The sequence below is a fragment of the Mobula birostris genome, chromosome 1 (assembly GCF_030028105.1).
Source record: "Mobula birostris isolate sMobBir1 chromosome 1, sMobBir1.hap1, whole genome shotgun sequence".
Taxonomy (NCBI): domain Eukaryota; kingdom Metazoa; phylum Chordata; class Chondrichthyes; order Myliobatiformes; family Myliobatidae; genus Mobula; species Mobula birostris.
The window spans coordinates 251,166,823-251,188,271 of NC_092370.1; the positions used below are offsets into that span (position 1 = coordinate 251,166,823).

Below are 21,449 nucleotides of genomic sequence, written 5' to 3' on the forward strand. Positions count from 1 at the left end.
CAAAAACCACATCTCTGCTGTTTCAATTCATTTCCTCATGTTACTAGATATTGTCCAACATTCTGAGCCATATAACATAACTGGATAAACATAACATTTCAGTACTCTGAGGCGGGTTGTCATGCCTAGTTTAGTATTGGTCAGTATACTCTTCATTCTCGTAAAGGCGTCTTTTGCCATTTCTATTCTTCTTTTGATGTCCATATCGCACCTGCCATCTGATGTCACCCAGCTCCCTATGTAGCAAAAGTTCTGTACTTGTTTTATGTCTTCCCCGTTTATTCTCAGCCTGCAGATAGGATTCTCCTTCTTTTTGGATATCACCATACATTCTGTCTTTTGGCAATTGATAGATAAACCAATTTTTGCACTTTCTTAAACAACTATATCAATTAAGTTTTGCAGTTCTTCCTCCGTACTTGCAATTAACAGTGTCATCTGCATATCTGATGTTTTCACCACTCAAGCACCATCTATAAATTTGCTGAGGATACAACCATTGTTGGTAGAATCTCATATGGTGATGATAGGGCGTACAGGAGCAAGATATGTCCACTGGTGGAGTGGTGTTTCAGCGACAACCTGGCACTCAACATCAGTAAGATGAAAGAGCTGATTGTGGACTTCAGGAAGGGTAAGATGAAGGAACACATACCAATCCTCATAGAGGGATCAGAACTGGAGAGAGTGAGCAGTTTCTCTGAGGATTTAACCTGGTCCCAACATATTAATGCAGTTATAAAGAAGGCAAGGCAGTGGCTATACTTCATTAGGAGTTTGAAGAGATTTGGTATGTCGACAAATACACTCAAAAGTTTCTATAGATGTACCGTGGAGAGCATTCTGACAGGCTGCATCACTGTCTGGTATGGAGGGGGGGTGCATGGGGAGGAGCTACTGCACAGGACCGAAAGAAGCTGCAGAGGGTTGTAAATTTAGTCGGTTCCATCTTGGGTACTGGCCTACAAAGTACCCAGGACATCTTTAGGGAGCAGTGTCTCAGAAAGGCAGCGTCCATTACTAAGGACCTCCAGCACCCAGGGCATGCCCTTTTCTCACTGTTTCCATCAGGAAGGAGGTACAGAAGCCTGAAGGCACACACTCAGTGATTCAGGAACAGCTTCTTCCCCTCTGCCATCCGATTCCTAAATGGACATTGAAACAGTGAACACTACCTCACTTTTTAAATATATATTATTTCTGTATTTTGCACAATTTTTAATCTATTCAATATACGGGAACGTCGACTCAGACATGAGAGGCCTGCATCGGGCATTTTCATGCCTTACAAGGCACAGATATTCAATATAAGTATAATTTCCCCCGGGATCAATAAAGTATGACTATGACTCTGACTATTTATTATTTTTTTCTTCTTTATTATGTATTGCATTGAACTGCTGCTTCTAAGTTAACAAATTTCACGACATATGCCGGTGATAATAAGCCTGATTCTGATTTTGAAGAGACAGTACACAGTTAAGGGCAAGACCTTTAACAGTGTTGATGAGCAGAGGAATCTTGAGATCCAACTTCACAACTCCCTGAATGTGGCTACCCAGGCTGACAGGGTGATTAAGAAGGCTTATTAGTCAAGGTACTGAGTTCAAAAGTCAGGAAGTTATGTTGCAGCTTTATAAAACTCTAGTTAGTCCACTGTTTTGTATTTCATATTTCAGTGCTATTTGAACAATAGAAACATAGAAAACATACAGCACAATACAGGCCCTTCGACCCACAAAGCTGTGCCGAACATGTGCCTAACTTAGAACTACCTAGGCTTTACCCACAGCCCTCTATTTTTCTGAGCTTCATGTAGGCATCCAGGAGTCTCTTAAAAGATCCTATCATTTCCGCCTCCACCGTCGCCGCCAGCAACCCATTCCACGCACTCACTACTCTCTGCATAAAAAACTTACCCGACACCTCCTCTGTACCTACTTCCAAGCACCTTAAAAATATACCCTCCTGTGCTACCCATTTCAGACCTGGGGAAAAGCCTCTGACTATCTACACGATCATTGCCTCTCATTATCTTGTACACCTCTATCAGGTCACCTCTCATCCTCCGTCTCTCCAAGAAGAAAAGGCCGAGTTCACTCAACCTATTTTCATAAGGCATGCTCCCCAATCCAGGCAACATCCTTGGAAATCTCCTCTGCATCCTTTCTATGGTTTCCATATCCTTCCTGTAGTGAGGTGACCAGAACTGAGCACAGTACTCCAAGTGGGGTCTGACCAGGGTCCTATATAGCTGCAACATTACCTTTTGTCTCTTAAATTCAATCCCACAATTGATGAAGGCCAATGCACCGTACGCCTTCTTAACCACAGAGTCAACCTGCGCAGCTGCTTTGAGTGTCCTATGGACTTGGACTCCAAGATCCCTCTGATCCTCCACACTGCCAAGAGTCTTACCATTAATGCTATATTCTGCCATCATATTTGACCTACAATCTTGTGGATATATTGTCTGATTAAGCATTCTTATTCGTTTCAATAATTCATTATGGGTAAACAGAAAGTAAGACTCACATTTTGGACTCCTGTGTCTTCTTTTGAACTAGTTTAATGTTTTGAAGCTACAGAAAACATAACAGCCACATCTGGAGTATCGCATACAGTTCGGGTCATCCCATTATAGGAAAGATGTTGAGAGTTTGCAGAAGGTGCAGAGATGTTTACCAGGATGCTGCCTGGATTACAAGGTTTATGATATAACAGGAGGTTGGAAAAACTTGGGTTGTTTTCTCTGGAGCAGCGGAGGCTGAGGAGAGATCTAATGGAGGTTTATTAGATTATGAGAGGCACCGATGGAGTCAACAGACAGCATCTTTTTCCCAAGGTTGAAATGTCTAATACCAGAGGGCATGCATTGAAGGTGAAAGAAGGTAATTTCAAAGGAGATGTGAGGGGCAAGTTTTTTTTCCACAGAGAGTGATGGGTGCCTGGAATGCGCTGTCTGGAGTGGTGGTAGAGGCAGATACATTAGGGACTCTTAAGAGACGTTTCAATAGGCACATGAATGTGACGAAAATGGAAGGATATGGACATTGTGAGGGCAAAGGGGATTAGTTTAGTTGGCCACTTGATTGCTAATTTAATTGGTTCAGCACAATATTGAGGGCTGAAGGACCTGTTCCTGTGCTGTACTATTCTGAGCCATGAGATGGTCCACTTCAGAAAATCTGGAAAAATAATTGCAAATTAGTGGAAATTATCTTGAAATGAGTTGTTTAAAGTTGCAAAGTGCTCTTTCAAGAGCTAAGACACAATTCTGAGAGAGATGGGTGGCGACGTCGGATGCTCATCAACTTTGGCAGGGTTTGCAGACCATTACTTTCTACAAACAAAATCCCAACATCATGAATGGAAATGATGCTTCACTACCAGATGAGCTAAAGCCTTTAATGCTCATTTCAAAAGGGAGAATAAAACTACAACTATGACGATCCCTGCAGCATCTGGTGACCCTGTAACCTCTGTCTTGGAGGCAAATGTCAGGCTGTCTTTCAGGGGGGTGAACCCTCACAAGGTGACAGGCCTCGATAGAGTACCTGGTAAGGCTCTGAAAACTTGTGCCAACCAACTGACAAGGGTATTCAAAGACATTTACAATCTCTCATTGTTACAGACAGAAGTTCCCACCTGTTTCAAAGGGACAACAATTATACCAGTGTCGAAGAAGAGCAGTGTCAGCTGCCTCAACAGTCATCATCCAGTAGCACTCACAATTATGGAGATGAAATGCTTCAAGAGGTTGGTCATGGCTAGAATCAACGCCTGTTTCAGTAAGAACCTGGACCTACTGCAATTTGCCTATCACCACAATATGTCTATGGCAGACACAATCACAATGGCTCCATACAGCCTTGGATCACCTGGACAACACCAACACCTATGTCAGGACTCTGTTCATTGACTGTAGCTCGGCATTTAACACCATCATCCCTACAGGTCTGATCAAAAAGCTATAGGACCTAGGCCTCTATACCTCCGTCTGCAACTAGACCTTTGACTTCCTAACCGGAAAACTACAACCTGAGCAGATTGGTGATGACATCTCAATCTCGCTGACAATCAACACTGGTGCACAGGGATGTGTGCTTAGCCCACTGCTCGACTCTCTCTACACCCATGGCCGTGTGGCTAGGCATAGCTCAAATACCATCTATAAATCTGCTGATGATACAAATATTGTAGGCAGAATTTCAGAAAGAGACGAGGGGGTGTACAAGAGTGAGATATACCAACTACCTGAGTGGTGTCGCAGCAACAACCTGGCACTCAACATCAGTAAGGTCAAAGAGCTGATTGTGGACTTCAGAAAGGTAAGATGAGGGAACACACACCAATCCTTACAGAGGAATCAGAAATGGAGAGAGCAATCAATTTCAAATTCCTGGGCGTCAGTGTCTCTGAGGATATAACCTAGTTGCAAAATATTGATACTGCTATAAAGAAGGCAAGATAGCAGCTATATTTCATTAGGAGTTTGAGGAGATTTGGTTTGTACTGTGGAGGGCATTCTGAAAGGCTGCATCACTGTCTGGTATGGGGGGGGGCGTTACTGCACAGGATCAGTAAGCTGCAGAAAGTTGTAAAATTAGTCACCTCCATTTTGGGTACTAGCCTTCATAGTATCCACGACATCTTAAAGGAGTGGTGGCTCAGAAAGGCGGTGTCCGTCATTAAGGACCTCCAGCACCCAGGGCATGCCCTTTTCTCACTGTTACCATCAGGTAGGAGGTACAGAAGCCAGAAGGCACACACTCAGTGATTCAGGAACAGCTTCTTCCCCTCTGCCATCTGATTTCTAAATGGGCATTGAATCCATGAACACTACCTCAATACTTTTTTTTAATTTCTGTTCTTACACTACTTATTTTAGCTAGTTAATATACATATATTGAATTACTGCAATTCATTTTTTCTATTTTATCACATATTGCATTGTACGGCTGCCGCAAAGTTAACAAATTTCACGACATATGCTGATGATATTAAGCGTGATCCTATCCTGATTATAACAGCCATACATCTGAACCAAGTCAATGTGTTCACCATGACGTGACATTATTTATAAGGCGTCCTTAAAAAGATATAGATTTATTCAATACAAAAATCCTAAAGGGAAGTGAAGATTTTACCTTATTGAATGCTCGATAACACAATCCACACAGTTCAACAAGGTATGCAAGGGTGAAGACTCCATTCTGAATCACAAAGCTCAGTAATTTAGAAAATGGTTCCAAAAGGCTCTAAAAGCAAGATAATAGAAGAAACAAGGAGTAAGGCACATTTAATTAAAAGGGAAATACAAACAATAAATCAACAAAAACACACTACAAAATTACCATTCAGTTTAATTTTGATTTACGTGGGACATGTTCAGAATACAAATCTGCAAAATTCTTGATCAGCTTTATTGCACTTATTCAAAGGTGATAGATTAACAAAGTGAATGTCCAAACAGTATTGAAATGTACCTTTTTAATCTTCAGTCTCATGCAGCTTTCATAAATCCTCCAAATACTTTATGCATGGTTATTCACAGAGTTCAAGTTTATTATCATCTGATGGTACATATATACAACCAAACGAAACAATGTTCCTTCAGAGCACAGTGAACCCACAAAATATATTAAACAAAATATTACTGCAAATTGGTTAATGATACATAATTCAAAATGCATGTAGTGTACAGCACAGGTAAACTGTAAACGGCAATGGCAATCCTCCCATTGCTGAAGGTAACCTCACAGAGAGTCAGTGCAGATTCAAAGAGAACAAATGCACATTAAACATGATCTCTGTCCTGTGCCAGATACAGGAGGAGTGTCGTGAACATGGGTTTGCATGTGCTGTTCATTAACCTGACCAAGGCCTCTGATATAGTCAGCCGCACTGGAAGATCCTGTCAAAGCTCAGCTGTCCCCCGAAATTCCCCACCAACCTTCAGCAGCTCCATGAAGGCCAAAATGGTCAGGTTAAACACAACAGCAACCTGTCTGACCCATTCCCTATCAGTACCGGTGTGAAACAAGGCTGTGTTTTTACATCAACGCTCTTTGCTATTTTTTTCAGCATGATGCTACAGGGAGCGAAAGAAACACCTCAAAGAGCATCTACATTCATTTCCACACTGACAGAAATATCTTCAAGCTCCACCATCTTCTTGCCCAAGCAAAGACCATGCAAGAGCCCATTCTCGAGCTACTATATGCAGACAACTGTGCTCTTCTCATGCGCACAGAGGATGTGCTACAGGCTGCAGTTATTCAGTTTGCCAGGGCTGCAAGGGCTTTTGGTCAACACTCAGTCTGAAGAAAACGATGATCCTCTATCAGAAGTCCCTTTGTGGCATTTACAAGCCACCTCAGATTGCCACTGACGGCCACCCTCTTACCACAGTTGAGCAGTTCGCCTACCTGGGCAGCATCATCTCCAGCGGTGCTATGGTAGTAAAGGACATGGACAATCGACTTGCCAGAGCCAGCGGTGCTTTCAGGAGCCTCCAGAAGCATATGTGGAAGAATCACCAGTTGCATCAGTCCACAAAAATCCAGGTGTACAGGGCTGCTGTTGTCACAACACTGCTATATGCCTCCGAAGCCTGGGTCTCGTACCACAAGCAAACCCAGTTGCTCATGTACTTCCATCAGTGCAGCCTCCGCTCCATCATGGGCATCAGCTGGCAGGATCGTGTTTCCAACAACGAGGTCCTGGGGACGGCTCAAGCCCCAAACACTGAAGCCACTTTGCTGTTCAGGCAGCTCCGCCAGCCAGGCCACGTGTCTTGCATGGACAAATCCAGGTTGCAAAAGCAGTACTCTACGGGAAACTCTCTCAGGGCAAGAGAGATTGTGGTGCCTTGTGCAAGAGGTACAACGACCAGCTTAAGACCGTAGGACATAGAAGCAGTATCAAGCCAATCCATCATGACCGATCCTGGATCCCACTCAACCCCATACACCTGCATCCTCGCCATATCCTTTGATGACCAATCTGGAAACGATCAACTTCCGCCTTAAGTATTCTCACGGACATGGCTCCACCACGCCAGAGCATTCCACAGACCCACTACTCTCTGGCTAAAATAATTCCTCCTTACCTGTGTTCTAAAGGCTCACCCCTCAGTTTTGAGGCTGTACCCTCCAGTTCTGGTCTCCCCACCATAGGACACATTGTCGCCACATCCACCCTATCTAGTCCTTTCAACGTTCGAAGCAGCAGCTCTGTCAGGCAACTAGCAAGGTTAAGGAGCGGCAGCAGCAGGCTTGTGACAGACACCACTGGAGAACACTGATTCACGGAGCAGCCACGAACTTTGAGGAATCCAGAGGAGCGACTGCTGAAGAGGAGACGCAGGAAGGATCCTACTCCCCAAGTGCCCGCACCCCAGCTGCTCCCGTGTCCCTGTTGCAGATCCAGAACCGGCCTCTACAGTCACCAACGATTGTGCTGACTACTCTTCGTTCCTGATCAAACTGTAAAAGTAAACAGCTCACTGTCCTAGTAACAAGACCTCGGTGGTGGCAGGGTATTCATTAGTCTCACAGCCTGAGGAGAGAAGCTATTACCCAGTCTGGCAGTCTTAGTCCTAAAGCTCCTGTATCCCTTCCTCATGGTAGTGGGTCAAGGAGATGGTAGGGACCTTCAACAATGTTTCAGGCCCTCTGTCTGCAATGCTCCTGGTAAATATCAGAAATAGTGGGCCGATCCTCTGGTGATCCTGCCTGTGGGAATAAATTCCACAAATTCACCACCCTCTGGTTAAAGAAATGTCTCCACATCTCCGTTTTAAATGGACGCCCCTCTATCTTGAGGCTATGCCCTCTTGTCCTAGACTCCCCCACCACAGAGATTATTTCTAGTCTGTTTTGTGAGCTAATTGGTGGTTCTCAACTGTTTCCTACTCATGGCCCACTTGTCACTTTTATTTTCCTCTGTGATACTCACCCTCATTAGTCTCTGTTAGTTACTAAGGTTTTGTTTGTTCAGCTGTACTTACTATGCTAATATACAGTCAATATTTATATTTTAACAGGTTGTAGGCATTATATTAAATATGTTACAGTTGTATGTGAAAAATAAAATGATTTCAAGGCCCTGAATAGAATATGTATATATTTTTCCAGCCAGCAATGAGCAATGCCAGCAATGCAAAAGCTGATACTTAGTAAGATCCTTGCAACTGATACAAACTAGCGAGTTTTTGAATATCTGGTTGCAACCATATCTGGCTTGACATAATTGAAGATCACCTCTTTGCACAATGTTAAGACGGTTCTTGTGCCAGAATAAGGACACCCTCAGAGTGAGGGAGCAACACCTTATATTCCATTTGGGTAACCTTCAACCTGATAACATGAATATTAATTTCTCCTTCCAGTTAAAAAAACTCTTCCCTCCCCCTCCCCACTCTGGCCTCTCACCTGCCTATCCCATCCCCCTTCCCTTCCTCACATGGCCCACAATCCTCTCCTGTCTGATTCTTTCTCGCCCAGCCCTTTACCTTTCCCACCCACCTGGCTTCACCTATCACCTTCTATCTTGTCCTCCTTCCCCTCCCCCATATTTTTATTCTGGCATCTTCAAAGTTCAAAGTGAATTTATTATCAAAGTACATAAATGTCACCATATACAACCCTCAGATGCATTTTCTTGTGGGCATACTCAATAATCTAATAACCGTAATAGAATCAAGTACAGACCACATACACTGGGCATACAGCCAGTGTACAAATGACAACAAACTGTGCAAATACAAAAATAAATAATAATCATCATCATCATAAATAAGCAATAAATATCAAGAACATGAGATAAGGAGACCTTGAAAGTTGTGGGAACAGTCCGGTGATGGGATGAGTGAAATTGAGTGGTTAACCCCTTTGGGTTAAAGAGCCAGATGGTTGAGGAGCTCCTGACCCTGATGGTGCAAGTCTTGAGGCTCGTGTACCACCTTCCTGCTAGCAGAAATGAAAAGAGAGCATGACCTGGGCGGTGGGGGTCTCTGATGATGGATGCAGCTTTCTTGCGACAACACTCTGTGTAGATGTGCTCAGTGGTAGGGAGGGTAGTACCGATGATGAACTGGGCCATATCCATTACTGTTTGTAGGATTCAAGAGCATTGGTGTTTACATACCAGGCTGTGATGCAGCCAGTCATTATATACTCACCATTACACATCAATAGAGGTTTGTCAAAGTTAGATGTCATGCAGAATCTCCACAAATTCCTGAGGAAATGGGGACACTGCTGTACTTTCTTCACAATTGCACTTACGTGCTGGGCCCAGGACAGGACCTTTGAGCATCCAAATCAGAGAACACAGAACGGTACAGCATAGCAGCAGGCTCTCCAGCCCACAGGTTTCATTAGGAACCAAATGGCCAACTGAACTAATCCCTTCTGTCGACACAATGTCCATATCCTTCCAATTTCTTCACATTCATGTGCCTATCTAAATATCTCTTAGAGATCCCTAACTTATAGTGCCCATAAAGAAGTATTCACCTCCCCCACTCCCCGGAAGTTTTCATGTTTTATAGTTCTGTAACATTGCATCACAATGGATCTAATCTGGCTTTTTATGACACTGATCAACAGAAAAACTCTTTCGGGTCATAAGTATTCTCTTCTTTCAAGTCAGTATAGTAGATGCACCGTTGGCAGCAATTATAGCCCTGAGTCTGTGTGGATAGATCTAAATCAGCTCTGCACGTCTAGACACTGCAAATTTTCCCCATTCTTCTTTACAAAACTGCTCAAGCTCTGTCAGATTACATGGGGATCATGAGTGAACATCCCTTTTCAAGTCCAGCCACAAATTCTCAATTGAATTGAGATCTAGACTCTGACTTAGCCACTCCAGGACATTAACTTTGTTGTTTTTAAGCCATTCCTGTGTAGCTTTGGCTTTATGCTTGGGCCATTGTCATGCTGGAAAAGAAATCTCCCAAGTCGCAGTCATTTTGCAGCCTGCATCAGGTTTTCCTCCAAGAATTCCCTTAATTTTGCTGCATTCATTTTACCCTCTACCATCATAAGCCTTCCAGGGCCTGCTGCAGTGAAGCATCCCCACACCATGAGCAGCCACCACCATGCTTCATGGTAGGGATGCTGTGTTTTTGATGATGTGCAGTGTTTGGCTGATGCCAAACAGAGCATTTAGTCTGATGGCCAAAAAAGTACAATTTTGCTTTCATCAGACCATAGAACCCTCTTCCAGTCAATTTCAAAGTCTCCCACGTGCCTTCTGGCAACCTCTAGCTGAGATTTCATCTGTTTGCTTTTTTCAATAGTGGCTTTCTCTTTGCCACTTCCCCATAAAGCTGCAATTGCTTCACCAAACAGCTTCAAGTGTTCTAGATATTTATTGCTTATTTATATATGTTTTATTTTGTATTTGTACAGATTGTTGTCCTTTGCACATTGGTTGTTTGTTCCTTTTAGTTGTGCACAGTTTTTCATTGATTCAATTATGTTTCTTTGTATTTACTGTGAATGCCCACAACCAAATGAATCTCAGGCTAGTATACCATGAGATATAGGTAGTTTGGTAATAAATTTACTTTGAACTTTATTTCTAGATCAATGGCCAAAACCTTAAACTGTTAGTCCAGTAAATTAACACCATGATACCATTCTTTGAGTGTGTTGAATGGAGTTGTGGGCACACATCAAAGTTCAAAGTAAATTTATTGTCAAAGCACATACATGTCACCATGTACAATCCTCAGATTCATTTTCTTGCAGGCAATCACAGTAGATACAAGAAACACAGTGAATCAAAGAAGGATCACACCCAACAGGACAGGCAACAGACAATATGCAAAAAAAAACAAACTGTGCAAATACAAAAAGAAAGAGAAAATAAATAAACAAACAATAAGTATGCAATGAAGAGTACTTAAAAGTGAGTTCATAGGTTGTGGGAACAGTTCCGTGATGAGGTGAGTGAAGTTAATCCCTCTGATTCAAGAGCCTGAAGGTTGAGGGGTAACAACTGTACCTGAACCTGCTGGTTTGAGTCCTGAGGCTCCTGTACCTTCTTCCTGATAGCAGCAGCGAGAAGAATGCATGACCTGGGTGGTCAGGGTCCCTGAAGACAGATGCTGCTTTTTTGTGACAACGCTCCATGTAGAGGTGCTCAGTGTTAAGGAGGGCTTTACCCGTGACGGACTGGGCCATATCCAATACTTTTTGTAGGATTTTCAAAGGCATTGGTGTTTCCATACCAGGCTGTGATATAGCCAGTCAATATACTCTCCACCACACATCTATAAAAGTTTGTCAAAGTTTTAAATGTCATGCCAAGTTTTTGAAAACTCCTAAGGAAGTAGAGACACTGCTGTGCTTTCTTTGTAATGGCACTTACGTGCAGGGCCCAGAACAGGTCCTCGGAAATGACAACACCGAGGAATTTAAAGTTGCAGAACCCCTCCATCTCTGATCCTCCGATGAGGAATGATTCATGGACCGGTTTCCTCCTTCTTAAGTCCATAATCAGCTCCTTGGTCTTGCTGACATTGGGTAAGATGTTGTTGTTATAGCACCACTCAGCCAGACTTTCAATCTCCCTCCTATATGCTGATTTGTCACAACAGTGAAGTCATCAGCAAACTTGAATATGGCATTGGAGCTGTGCTTGGCCATACAGTGATAACTGTAAAGCGAGTAGAGCAGGAGGCTAAGCACACAGCCTTGTGGTGCACCTGTGCTGATGGAAATTGTGGAGGAGATGTTGTTGCCAATCCAGGGGAGGAAATCGAGAATCCAATTGCACAAGGAGGTATTGAGACCAAGGTCTTGAAGCTTGTTGACTAGTTTTGAGGGGATTACAGTATTGAACGCAGAGCTGTCATCCTTCTCCCTTTCCAGCTCTGATGCAGGCTCTTGACCTGAATTGTCGACTGTTTAATCACTTCTATGGATGCTGTCTGACCTGTTGAGTTCCTCCAGCATCTTGTCTGGGTTGCACTGGACGTTCAGCATCTGTAGAAAGCAACTTCATACCGGATTGGTCGCAGCCCGGGTTACTAATGACCGCGCTATCCGTCTTGCACCAGGGCGGACGCAATAAATGTGCTACTGGTGATTTGACACAGAAGATCCGTGGCAGAGAGAACATCACAATCGCCACATGGAATGTAAGAATGCTGAACCAAGCAGGGAAACTCAAGCAACTCACACAGCAGATGGAAAGATACAACTGGCACCTCCTCGGGCTCTGTGAAGCCAGATGGAAGAACGCTGGAGAAGTGCATACTGAGGAAGGACATGTACTCCATTACAGCGGAGAAGAGAACAGTCATGAAAATGGCGTAGGGTTCCTAGTCAACAAATCCATCAAGAACACTGTCCTAGGATGCCAACCAGTGTCAATCAGGCTCATGACCATCCACCTGTGAGTAAAGCCATTCAACATCACGGTGGCACGAGCCTACGCCCCAACAACAGACTACAACGATGAGCACATTGCAGAATTCTACAAGAAACTACAAGATTTCATTGACAAGGTGGACATAAAAGATATTTTGATCTTTCAGGGTGACTGGTTTCCAAGGTGCGCAAAGACGCACAAGATGAGTGGGGGGGATCTCATCAGCCCCTCATGTAATGACACCTCCAATGAGAGGGGACTACGCCTGCTGGAATTTGCCAGTTATAACAACATGGTGCTGTCAAACACACTTGGAGAGCACAAAGCATCCCGACGATGGACCTGGCATGTCCCAATAGTCAACATCACCAGATCGACTACATCCTGGGGCAAAGATGGCACAAATCTGGTGTGAACAGACCGAAGACCAGAACATTCCCAAGTGCAGACGTGGGCAGTGACCATGACCTTGTCATGATGAACATCAGAGTGCACTTGAGGAGAATCAACAAGCCAAAAAACAGCCGGCTGAGATTCAACCTTGAAGAACTGAAAGACCCCGCCATCTCTGAAGAATTTCAGGCAGCAGTTGGGGGGAAGTTTGCACCAATACTCCTCTTTGCTGAAGACCTGGAGACCACCACAAATGATTTTAACACAGTGATGACAGAAACAGCAAGCAAGATTCTGGGGAAAAGCTGCCGAAGCTTCTGATCTAAAAAAAACACTGCAGAATGAAGGTACATGAAGTTACTGCTCGAGGACCATTCAGAAACCTAATGGTGGAGAGGAAGAAACTGTTTCTGAAACATCAAGTCTATCAACAAATACATCAATATTAATCTAAATGAAAATCTGCTATAAAGCAAATGAATGATAAAGACCGAAGACCATAAGATACAGGAGCAGAATTAGGCCATCTGGCCCATCGAGTCTGCTCTGCCATTCAATCATGGCTGATCCTTTTTTCTATGTCCTCCTCAACCCCAGTTCCTGGCCTATTCCCAGTAACCTTTGATGCCATGTCCAGTAAAGAACCTATCAATCTCTGCCTTAAATACACCCAACGACCTGGCCTCCACAGCTGCATGTAGGAACCAATTCCACAAATTCACCACCCTTTGGTTAAAGAAATTTCTTTGCATCTCCACAAACGTTCATCGTATGATAACCCTTTTGTTACGTACCTCGTAAAGGGTTAAAGAACCAGCAGAAATGGAAGAACACTGGAGTCTGGTATTGCTATTTACTAAAGCTAGTTTATTAGCAACTACGCAAAACAGTAAAATAAAAACCAGGTAAATCAAACAGGTTAGCAATGATTATATATATAAGTGTGGAAATACAGGACTTAAGCTTTTCTATGCTCTGGTGGTAATTGATACAATCTTACAATGGTAAGTAAGAAAAGTTCAATTCAGATGCACAGGTTAATTCATGCGAGATGTTTGTAATCCAAAGGCGAATGTTGTGAGAAGGCATTTAACGTCGATATTCCACAGATTCCACGACAGCATTACAAAAGAACAATAGTAGTAGGTTTTATCTTCGAAGTTGTTCCACTCCACACACGAAATATCACCGACAGTGATCTTCAAGGAATATCCTTTCAACACAAGTGGTACCACACCCGAATTCAGCTACGGGACATCTCAAAGTGGTGGCCACAGGATACTCCCAGAATCCACGTATGGATTATCACCAAGAGTAGCCTATCACAAAGGGGACCCTCTTCAAGGGGACCACCACCCAGGCAAGGGTCGACATACCAGTAGATTCCACTAGGTTACCCCAAACACACAAAATGATAGCCACTTATCCAGTTCCACGACATACGAAATTTGTCACGGGGTGCCTTTCTTCAGTGAACTACCACACCCAGACAAAGGGCAACACACACATGGTATTCATAAAGGTTTTCCCTCACCAGAGAACCCCTCCTGTGGATTAACTACGTGACAGTCACATCTTCGTATTCGAATGGAACTCAAACTCACCCTTACGGGCTAGAGGATAGAGTACAAACAGTGACTGCTTTGTCACTAGGTTTCTTCTGTTTCAAACCTTCCTCTCCCCTCTTCTCTTCCTTTAAAGTCACCGAATTTGACTACAAAAAGGAGATCGTCTTCTGTGGTAAAGTTATCAACCCAGGCAAAGGCTGTAACACTGATAACTTCCCACTGGTCACACCTTTTCCACCCTGCGAGAGCCACTGATCGATTCTCCCGCTCGATCCTCCAAAACCCACCTTTCTGTGGGCACACAAAACTCATCCAGTGTCCAAATCCATGTGAGTCTGTGTGTCTGTCTAACAACCAGCTGACCTTGTATTTATCCAAACATGCTGAACACCAGCTGTCTATCAAATAACACCGCCCTCAGTCACCATGATGACTCACGAGCTGCTCGTTGCTCTCTCTCTGTAAGAACTCACAAGCAGGCAGCGTCCTTGTATAAGTGTAAATACGCTTTAGAGTTCATATAAACACCATCTCAAGGCAGGCTTCGTCCCTCTCTCTCTCTCTGTAACAGCTCAAACAGTGTCCAAAAGTCAGTCTCATTCTCCCGACATTTTAAAGTGATAGTCCACAGAAAATACGAACACTAGGGGTACATAACACTTTCATTCCTGGAATCATCCTTGTGAACCTCCTCTGGACCCTCTCCAATGCCAGCAAATCTTTACTAAGATGAGGGGCCCCAAACTGTTCACAATACTCAAGGTGAGGCCTCACCAGTGCTTTATAAAGCCTCAGCATCACATCCCTGCTCTTGTATTCTAGACCTCTTGAAATGAATGCTAACATTGCATTTGCCTCCCTCACCACCAACTCAACCAGCATAAGGACTCCCAAGTCCCTCTGCAACTCAGATTCCTGGATCCTCTCCCCATTTAGAAAATAGTCCACACATTTATTACTACTACGAAAGTGTATGACCATGCATTTTCCAACATCGCGTTTTATTTGCCACTTTCTTCCCATTCTCCTAATCTGTTCAAGTCCTTCTGCATCCTACCTGTTTCCTCAACACTACCTGCCCCTCCACCAATTTTCATATCAACTGCAAACTTGGCAACAAAGCCATCTATTTCATTATCTAAATCATTTATATACAGCATAAAAAGAAGTGGTCCCAACACCATCCCCTGTGGAACACCACGAGTCACTAGCTGCCAACAAGAAAAAGATCCTTTTCATTCCCACTCACTGCCTCCTACCAATCGGTCAATACTCTAACTATGTTAGTAACTTTGCTGTAATACCATGGACTCTTAACGTGGTAAGCAGCCTCATGTGTGGTGGTACTTTGTACTATCTTGTCCTGTGTCATTACCTCATCCTTAACAATTGACTCTCATATTTTCCCAACCACTGAGGCCAGACTAAATGGTCTATAATTTCCTTTCTGATGTCTTCCTCCTTTCTTAAAGATTGGAGTGATATTTGCAATTTTCCAGTCCTCTGGCGCCATGCCAGAGTCCAATGATTTTTGAAAGATAATTTCTAAAGCCACCACAATCTCTAACATAAGACCATAAGACAAAGGAGCAGAAGTTGGCCATTCGGCCCATTGAGTCTGCGCCGCCATCTTATCATGAGCTGATCCATTCTCCCATTTAGTCCCACTGCCCTGCCTTCTCACCATAACCTTTGATGCCCTGGCTACTCAGATACCTATCAATCTCTGCCTTAAATACACCAAACGACTTGGCCTCCACTGCTGCCCGTGGCAACAAATTTCATAGATTCACCATCCTCTGGCTAAAAAAATTTCTTCGCATTTCTGTTCTGAATGGGCGCCCTTCAATCCTTAAGTCATGCCCTCTCGTACTAGACTCCCCCATCATGGGAAACAACTTTGCCACATCCACTCTGTCCATGCCTTTCAACATTCGAAATGTTTCTATGAGGTCCCCCCTCATTCTTCTAAACTCCAAGGAGTACTGTCCAAGAGCAGACAAACGTTCCTCATATGGTAACCCTCTCATTCCCGGAATCATTCTAGTGAATCTTCTCTGTAACCTCTCCAACGTCAGCACATCCTTTCTTAAATAAGGAGACCAAAACTGCTCATAGTACTCCAAATGAGGTTTTACCAGTGCCTTATAGAGTCTCAACATCACATCCCTGCTCCTATACTCTATTCCTCTAGAATTCTTCAGCACCGACTCAACCTGGAGGTTAACCTTAAGGGTATCCTGCACGAGGACTCCTAAGTCCCGTTGCATCTCAGAACTTTGAATTCTCTCCCCATTTAAATAATAGTCTGCCCGTTTATTGCTTTTGTCAAAGTGCATAACCATACACTTTCAGAACCCTGGGGTGCAGTTCACCTGGTCCAGATGACTTATGTACCTTTAGGTCTTTCAACCTTTCGAGCACCTTCTCTCTTGTAACAGAGACTGCACCCACTTCTTTTCCTTCACTCAATACAACATCAGGCACACTGCTAGTGTCCCCCACAATGAAGATTGATGCAAAATACTCATTTAATTCAGCAGCCATCTCCTTGTCCCCTGTTATTATTTCTCCTGTCTCATTTTCTAGTGGTCCTATATCCACTCCCATTTCTCGTTTATTTTTAACATAATTGAAAAAGCTTTTACTATCCACAGCCATGGTTGTACTATTTTACCATTAGAGTATTTCTTCATTTTTGGAATACACATGTCCTGCACCTTCCTTATTTTTCCCAGAAACGCACACCATTGCTGCTCTGCTGACATCCAGCTCCTACCAGCAGCTCCTTCCAATTTACTTTGGCCAACTCCTCTCTCATACTACTGTAACTTCCCTTACTCCACTGAAATACTGCTACAAGAAAGGTTGAGCGTTAGTTAAAAGGAAGAATCTCCTCAAACTTGCTCTTTGTTTAATGTTCTAAATTGACTGTGTGTCATGGAAACATTGGGTGGCGGAGTGGAGATACATCTCTAACAAAAGAGGTGTAAGGCACTCCTTCCCTCCATTAGCCCACAGGACACCCTTTGGCCAGGTGTAGCACCTGCTTAGCCCCCAGTCAGGCTCATGTGAAGTCATGGGAGCAGGTGGTGGATGGTAATATGAGCAACTGCAATCACAAGTCCTGGTTATGTGACCACTGACGCAAGACAGGCAATCTGTAAAGAGTATTGTCAATGGCTCGGATCAAGACCATGACCGTCCATCTCATACGACATGGCACAGGATGATCATGATGACGATTTAATGGAAACATTAAACAGATTTTCCTCCAGTTTTGTCAAAGTTTTGGCAATAGAGTGGAAACAATTATGATGAACAGCTCAACCAAGATAAACCGAAAGCAGCATACTAATAGATAAATTAAATCATGGTGAGATAGATAAATAAACAGACAACAAAATAGATTGTGCGGATTGGTGATAACATATCCTCTTCACTGACAATCAACACTGACACACCTCAGGGGTGTGTGCTTACCCCACTGCTCTACTCTCTCTCTACACATGTGTAGCTAGGCATAGCTCAAACACCATCTACAAATTTGCGGATGATACAACCATTGTTGGTAGAAACTCGATGATGAGAGGGGGTACAGGAGTGAGATATGCCAACTACTGGAATGGTGCTGCAGCAATAACCTGGCACTCAACATCAGTAAGATGAAAGAGCTGATTGTGGACTTCAGGAAGGGTAAGATGAAGGAACAAATACCAATCCTCAAAGAGGGATCAGAAGTGGAGAGAGTGAGCAGCTTCAAGTTCCTGGGTGTCAAGATCTCTGAAGATCTAACCTGGTCCCAAAGTATTGATGAAGTCATAAAGAAAGCAAGACAGCGGTTAGACTTTATTCTGAGTTTGAAGCAATTTGGCATGTCAACAAATACGCCTAACAACTTTGATAGCTGTACCATGGAGACCATTCTGACAGGCTGCATCACTGTCTGGTATGGAGGGGCTACTACACAGGACCGAAAGAAGCTGCAGAAGGTTGTAAATCTAGTCAGCTCCATCTTGGGTACCAGCCTACAAAGTACCCAGGACATCTTTAGGAAGCGGTGTCTCAGAAAGGCAGTGTCCATTAGTAAAGACCTCCAGCACCAGGACATGCCCTTTTCTCACTGTTACCATCAGGCAGGAGATACAGAAGCCTGAAGGCACACACTCAGTGATTCAGGAACAGCTTCTTCTCCTCTGCCATCCGATTCCTAAATGGACTTTGAAGCTTTGGACACTATCTCACTTTTTTAATATACAGTATTTCTGTTTTTGCACATTTTTTAATAATCTATTCAATATACTTAATTGATTTACTTGTTTATTTATTATGTTTTATTTTTTTCTCTCTCTTCTAGATTATGTATTGCATTGAACTGCTGCTGCTAAGTGAACAAATTTCATGTCACATGCTGGTGATACTAAACCTGATTCTGATTCTGATGAGAAAAGCCATTCACACAAACAATAAATATTGCAAAAACTGGAAAATATCTAATAGAAGTTGAACAAACGGATTATTTTCTCTGGGGCGGTGGAGGCTGAGGGGAGATCTGATAGAGGTTAATAAGATTATGAGAGGCATAGACAAAGTAGACAGAATATTTTTCCCAGAGTTGAAATGTGTAACATCAGGGGTGTGCATTTAAAGTGAGAGGGGCTAACTTCAAAGGAGATGTTGGGAGCAAGTTTTTTTTATTTTTTTACACAGAAAGTGGTGGGTGTCTGGAATGTGTTGCCTGGGGTGGTGGTAAAGGCAGATACATTAGGGACTTTTAAGAGACATTTAGATAGGCACATGAATGTGAGGAAAATGGAAGAAATGGATGTTGTGTAGGCAGAATGGGTTAGTTAGGCTGCCCACTTGATTTTTAATTTAATTGGATCAGTACAACAGTTGTGGCTGAATATCCGTTCCTGACCTGTACTCTTTGACGTTTTATGTTAACCACAATCTAAAAGTCAGTCCTACTGTAGATTGACAAAAACTAAGTAACAAAGGGACAAAACTAAAATAACTTAACAAATAATGGAATAAAAATCCCTTTGTCTTACCCGTGTTGCACTTGAAGTAGGTATCTTGAGAAGACAGATCATGATTGCCAAACCGGAATCCAAGCAGCACTGAAGATGAAATGAGTGTATCACAACTTGTCATGGATTTGGGTATTTATTTTGTTGGTAACTGAGAGGTACATTTTGAAACTTTTAGTACATCCAAATAAATATGATTTATCCTGCCATAACAAATAAAATCTACTTCTAATATTTTATAAATACAGTGAATTCCAGTCAATAGGACTATCGGTTAATTACGGCAGCCACTTACTTTGGAACAACTCTTAAACAACAAAAACTAATTGAGAAATAGCCCGGTTCTCTTTGTTTACTTGAGACACTGTGCCACTTAAATAGGGCAAAAGACTGTTGCTGAACAGTTTCTAATTGCTGCCAGTCACTTGTACTTGTGCGGTCATTTAACACTACACCGTACTTAAAGTTAACAGTTCTTAAATAGCGTCAGTTGCGTGTTCTTGTGTTATGTTATCCATTTGGGCCAAAGGATGCTGTTTTGAAAGGCAGTGATTTTTAATCATTTTTGATTTTTATTTTTATTTTTTTTAAAAATCAGACCCTGGCCAGGATTTCACAAAAGGGTTTGACACTTGCCATTATCTGTAATAGGTGCCTGTGCTGACTTTGTTCATTTACAGTCATTTAGGAACAGTGAAGCGTACATTGGATTAATTCCTCCGTCGATAACTGTAAGGAACTAATACAGTTTTATCGTACTCTTGCAGTCTCCTAATTTGTTCTGTATTTTATTTAAATACATAATTTGTTACTCAATTGAACTGTCAGTTGTCTTGTTTTATACCTTTTTAACTAGTTCCATGAAACTTTAGCTCATTGGGGCAGCCGTTGACTTGGGCCAAAACGTACTGGTACCGATGAGTACCAATTAACTGAAATGCACCGTATTAAGTTTTTGTTCACATTTAAGTCTATCAGAATAGAAAGAAATGGGGCCAGAGGAAGCATCCTGCTTCAATATGACCATTCAATATGATCATGGCTAACTTTGACAGGCAAACACGAGGAAATCTGCAGTTGCTGGAATTTCAAGCAACACACATAAAAATTGCTGGTGAACGCAGCAGGCCAGGCCGCATCTATAGGAAGAGGTACAGTTGACGTTTTGGGCTGAGACCCTTTGTCAGGACTAACTGAAAGAAGAGCTAGTAAGAGATTTGAAAGTGGGAGGGGGATGATAGGAGAAGACAGGAGGGGGAGGGATGGAGCCAAGAGCTGGACAGTTGATTGGCAAAAGGGATATGAGAGGATCATGGGACAGGAGGCCCAGGGAGAAGAAAAGGGGGGGGGGGAAACCTAGAGGATGGGCAAGGAGTATAGTCAGAGGGACAGAGGGAGAAAAAGGAAGAGAGAGGGAAAAAAATTAATATAATAATAAATAAGTAACGGATGGGGTATGAAGGGGAGGTGGGGCATTAACGGAAATTAGAGAAGTCAATGTTCATGCCATCAGGTTGGAGGCTACCCAGACAGAATATAAGGTGTTGTTCCTCCAACCTGACTGTGGCTTCATCTTTACAGTAGAGGAGGCCGTGGATAGACATGTCAGAATGGGAATGGGACGTGGAATTAAAATGTGTGGCCACAGGGAGATCCTGCTTTCTCTGGCGGACAGAGCGTAGGTGTTCAGCGAAACAGTCTCCCAGCCTGCGTCGGGTCTCGCCAATATATAGAAGGCCGTATCTGGAGCACCGGATGCAGTATATCACCCCAGCCGACTCACAGGTGAAGTGTTGCCTCACCTGGAAGGACTGTCTGGGGCCCTGAATGGTGGTGAGGGAGAAAGTGTAAGGGCATGTGTAGCACTTGTTCCGCTTACAAGGATAAGTGCTGGGAGGGAGATCAGTGGGAAGGGATGGGGGGGACAGAGGGGGGCAGGGAAAGATGTGCTTAGTGGTAGGATCCCATTGGAGGTGGCAGAAGTTACAGAGAATTATACGTTGGACCCGGAGGCTGGTGGGGTGGTAGGTGAGGACAAGGGGAACCCTATTCCTAGTGGGGT

The 21,449-nt window shown here is 43.3% G+C and overlaps 1 protein-coding gene across 1 annotated transcript in view; it reads right to left on the reverse strand.

Annotated features, from left to right (window-relative positions):
* The window catches only part of LOC140194116 (protein unc-79 homolog), a 338,541-nt gene that overhangs the window by 87,270 nt on the left and 229,822 nt on the right, over nt 1-21,449 (reverse strand). The window contains exons 37-38 of the mRNA XM_072251578.1: nt 19,409-19,477; nt 5,151-5,261 (exon numbers count right to left, since the gene is read on the reverse strand). Of these exons, the coding sequence (XP_072107679.1) occupies nt 5,151-5,261; nt 19,409-19,477 (180 nt within the window). The remainder of the gene's footprint in view (nt 1-5,150; nt 5,262-19,408; nt 19,478-21,449) is intronic.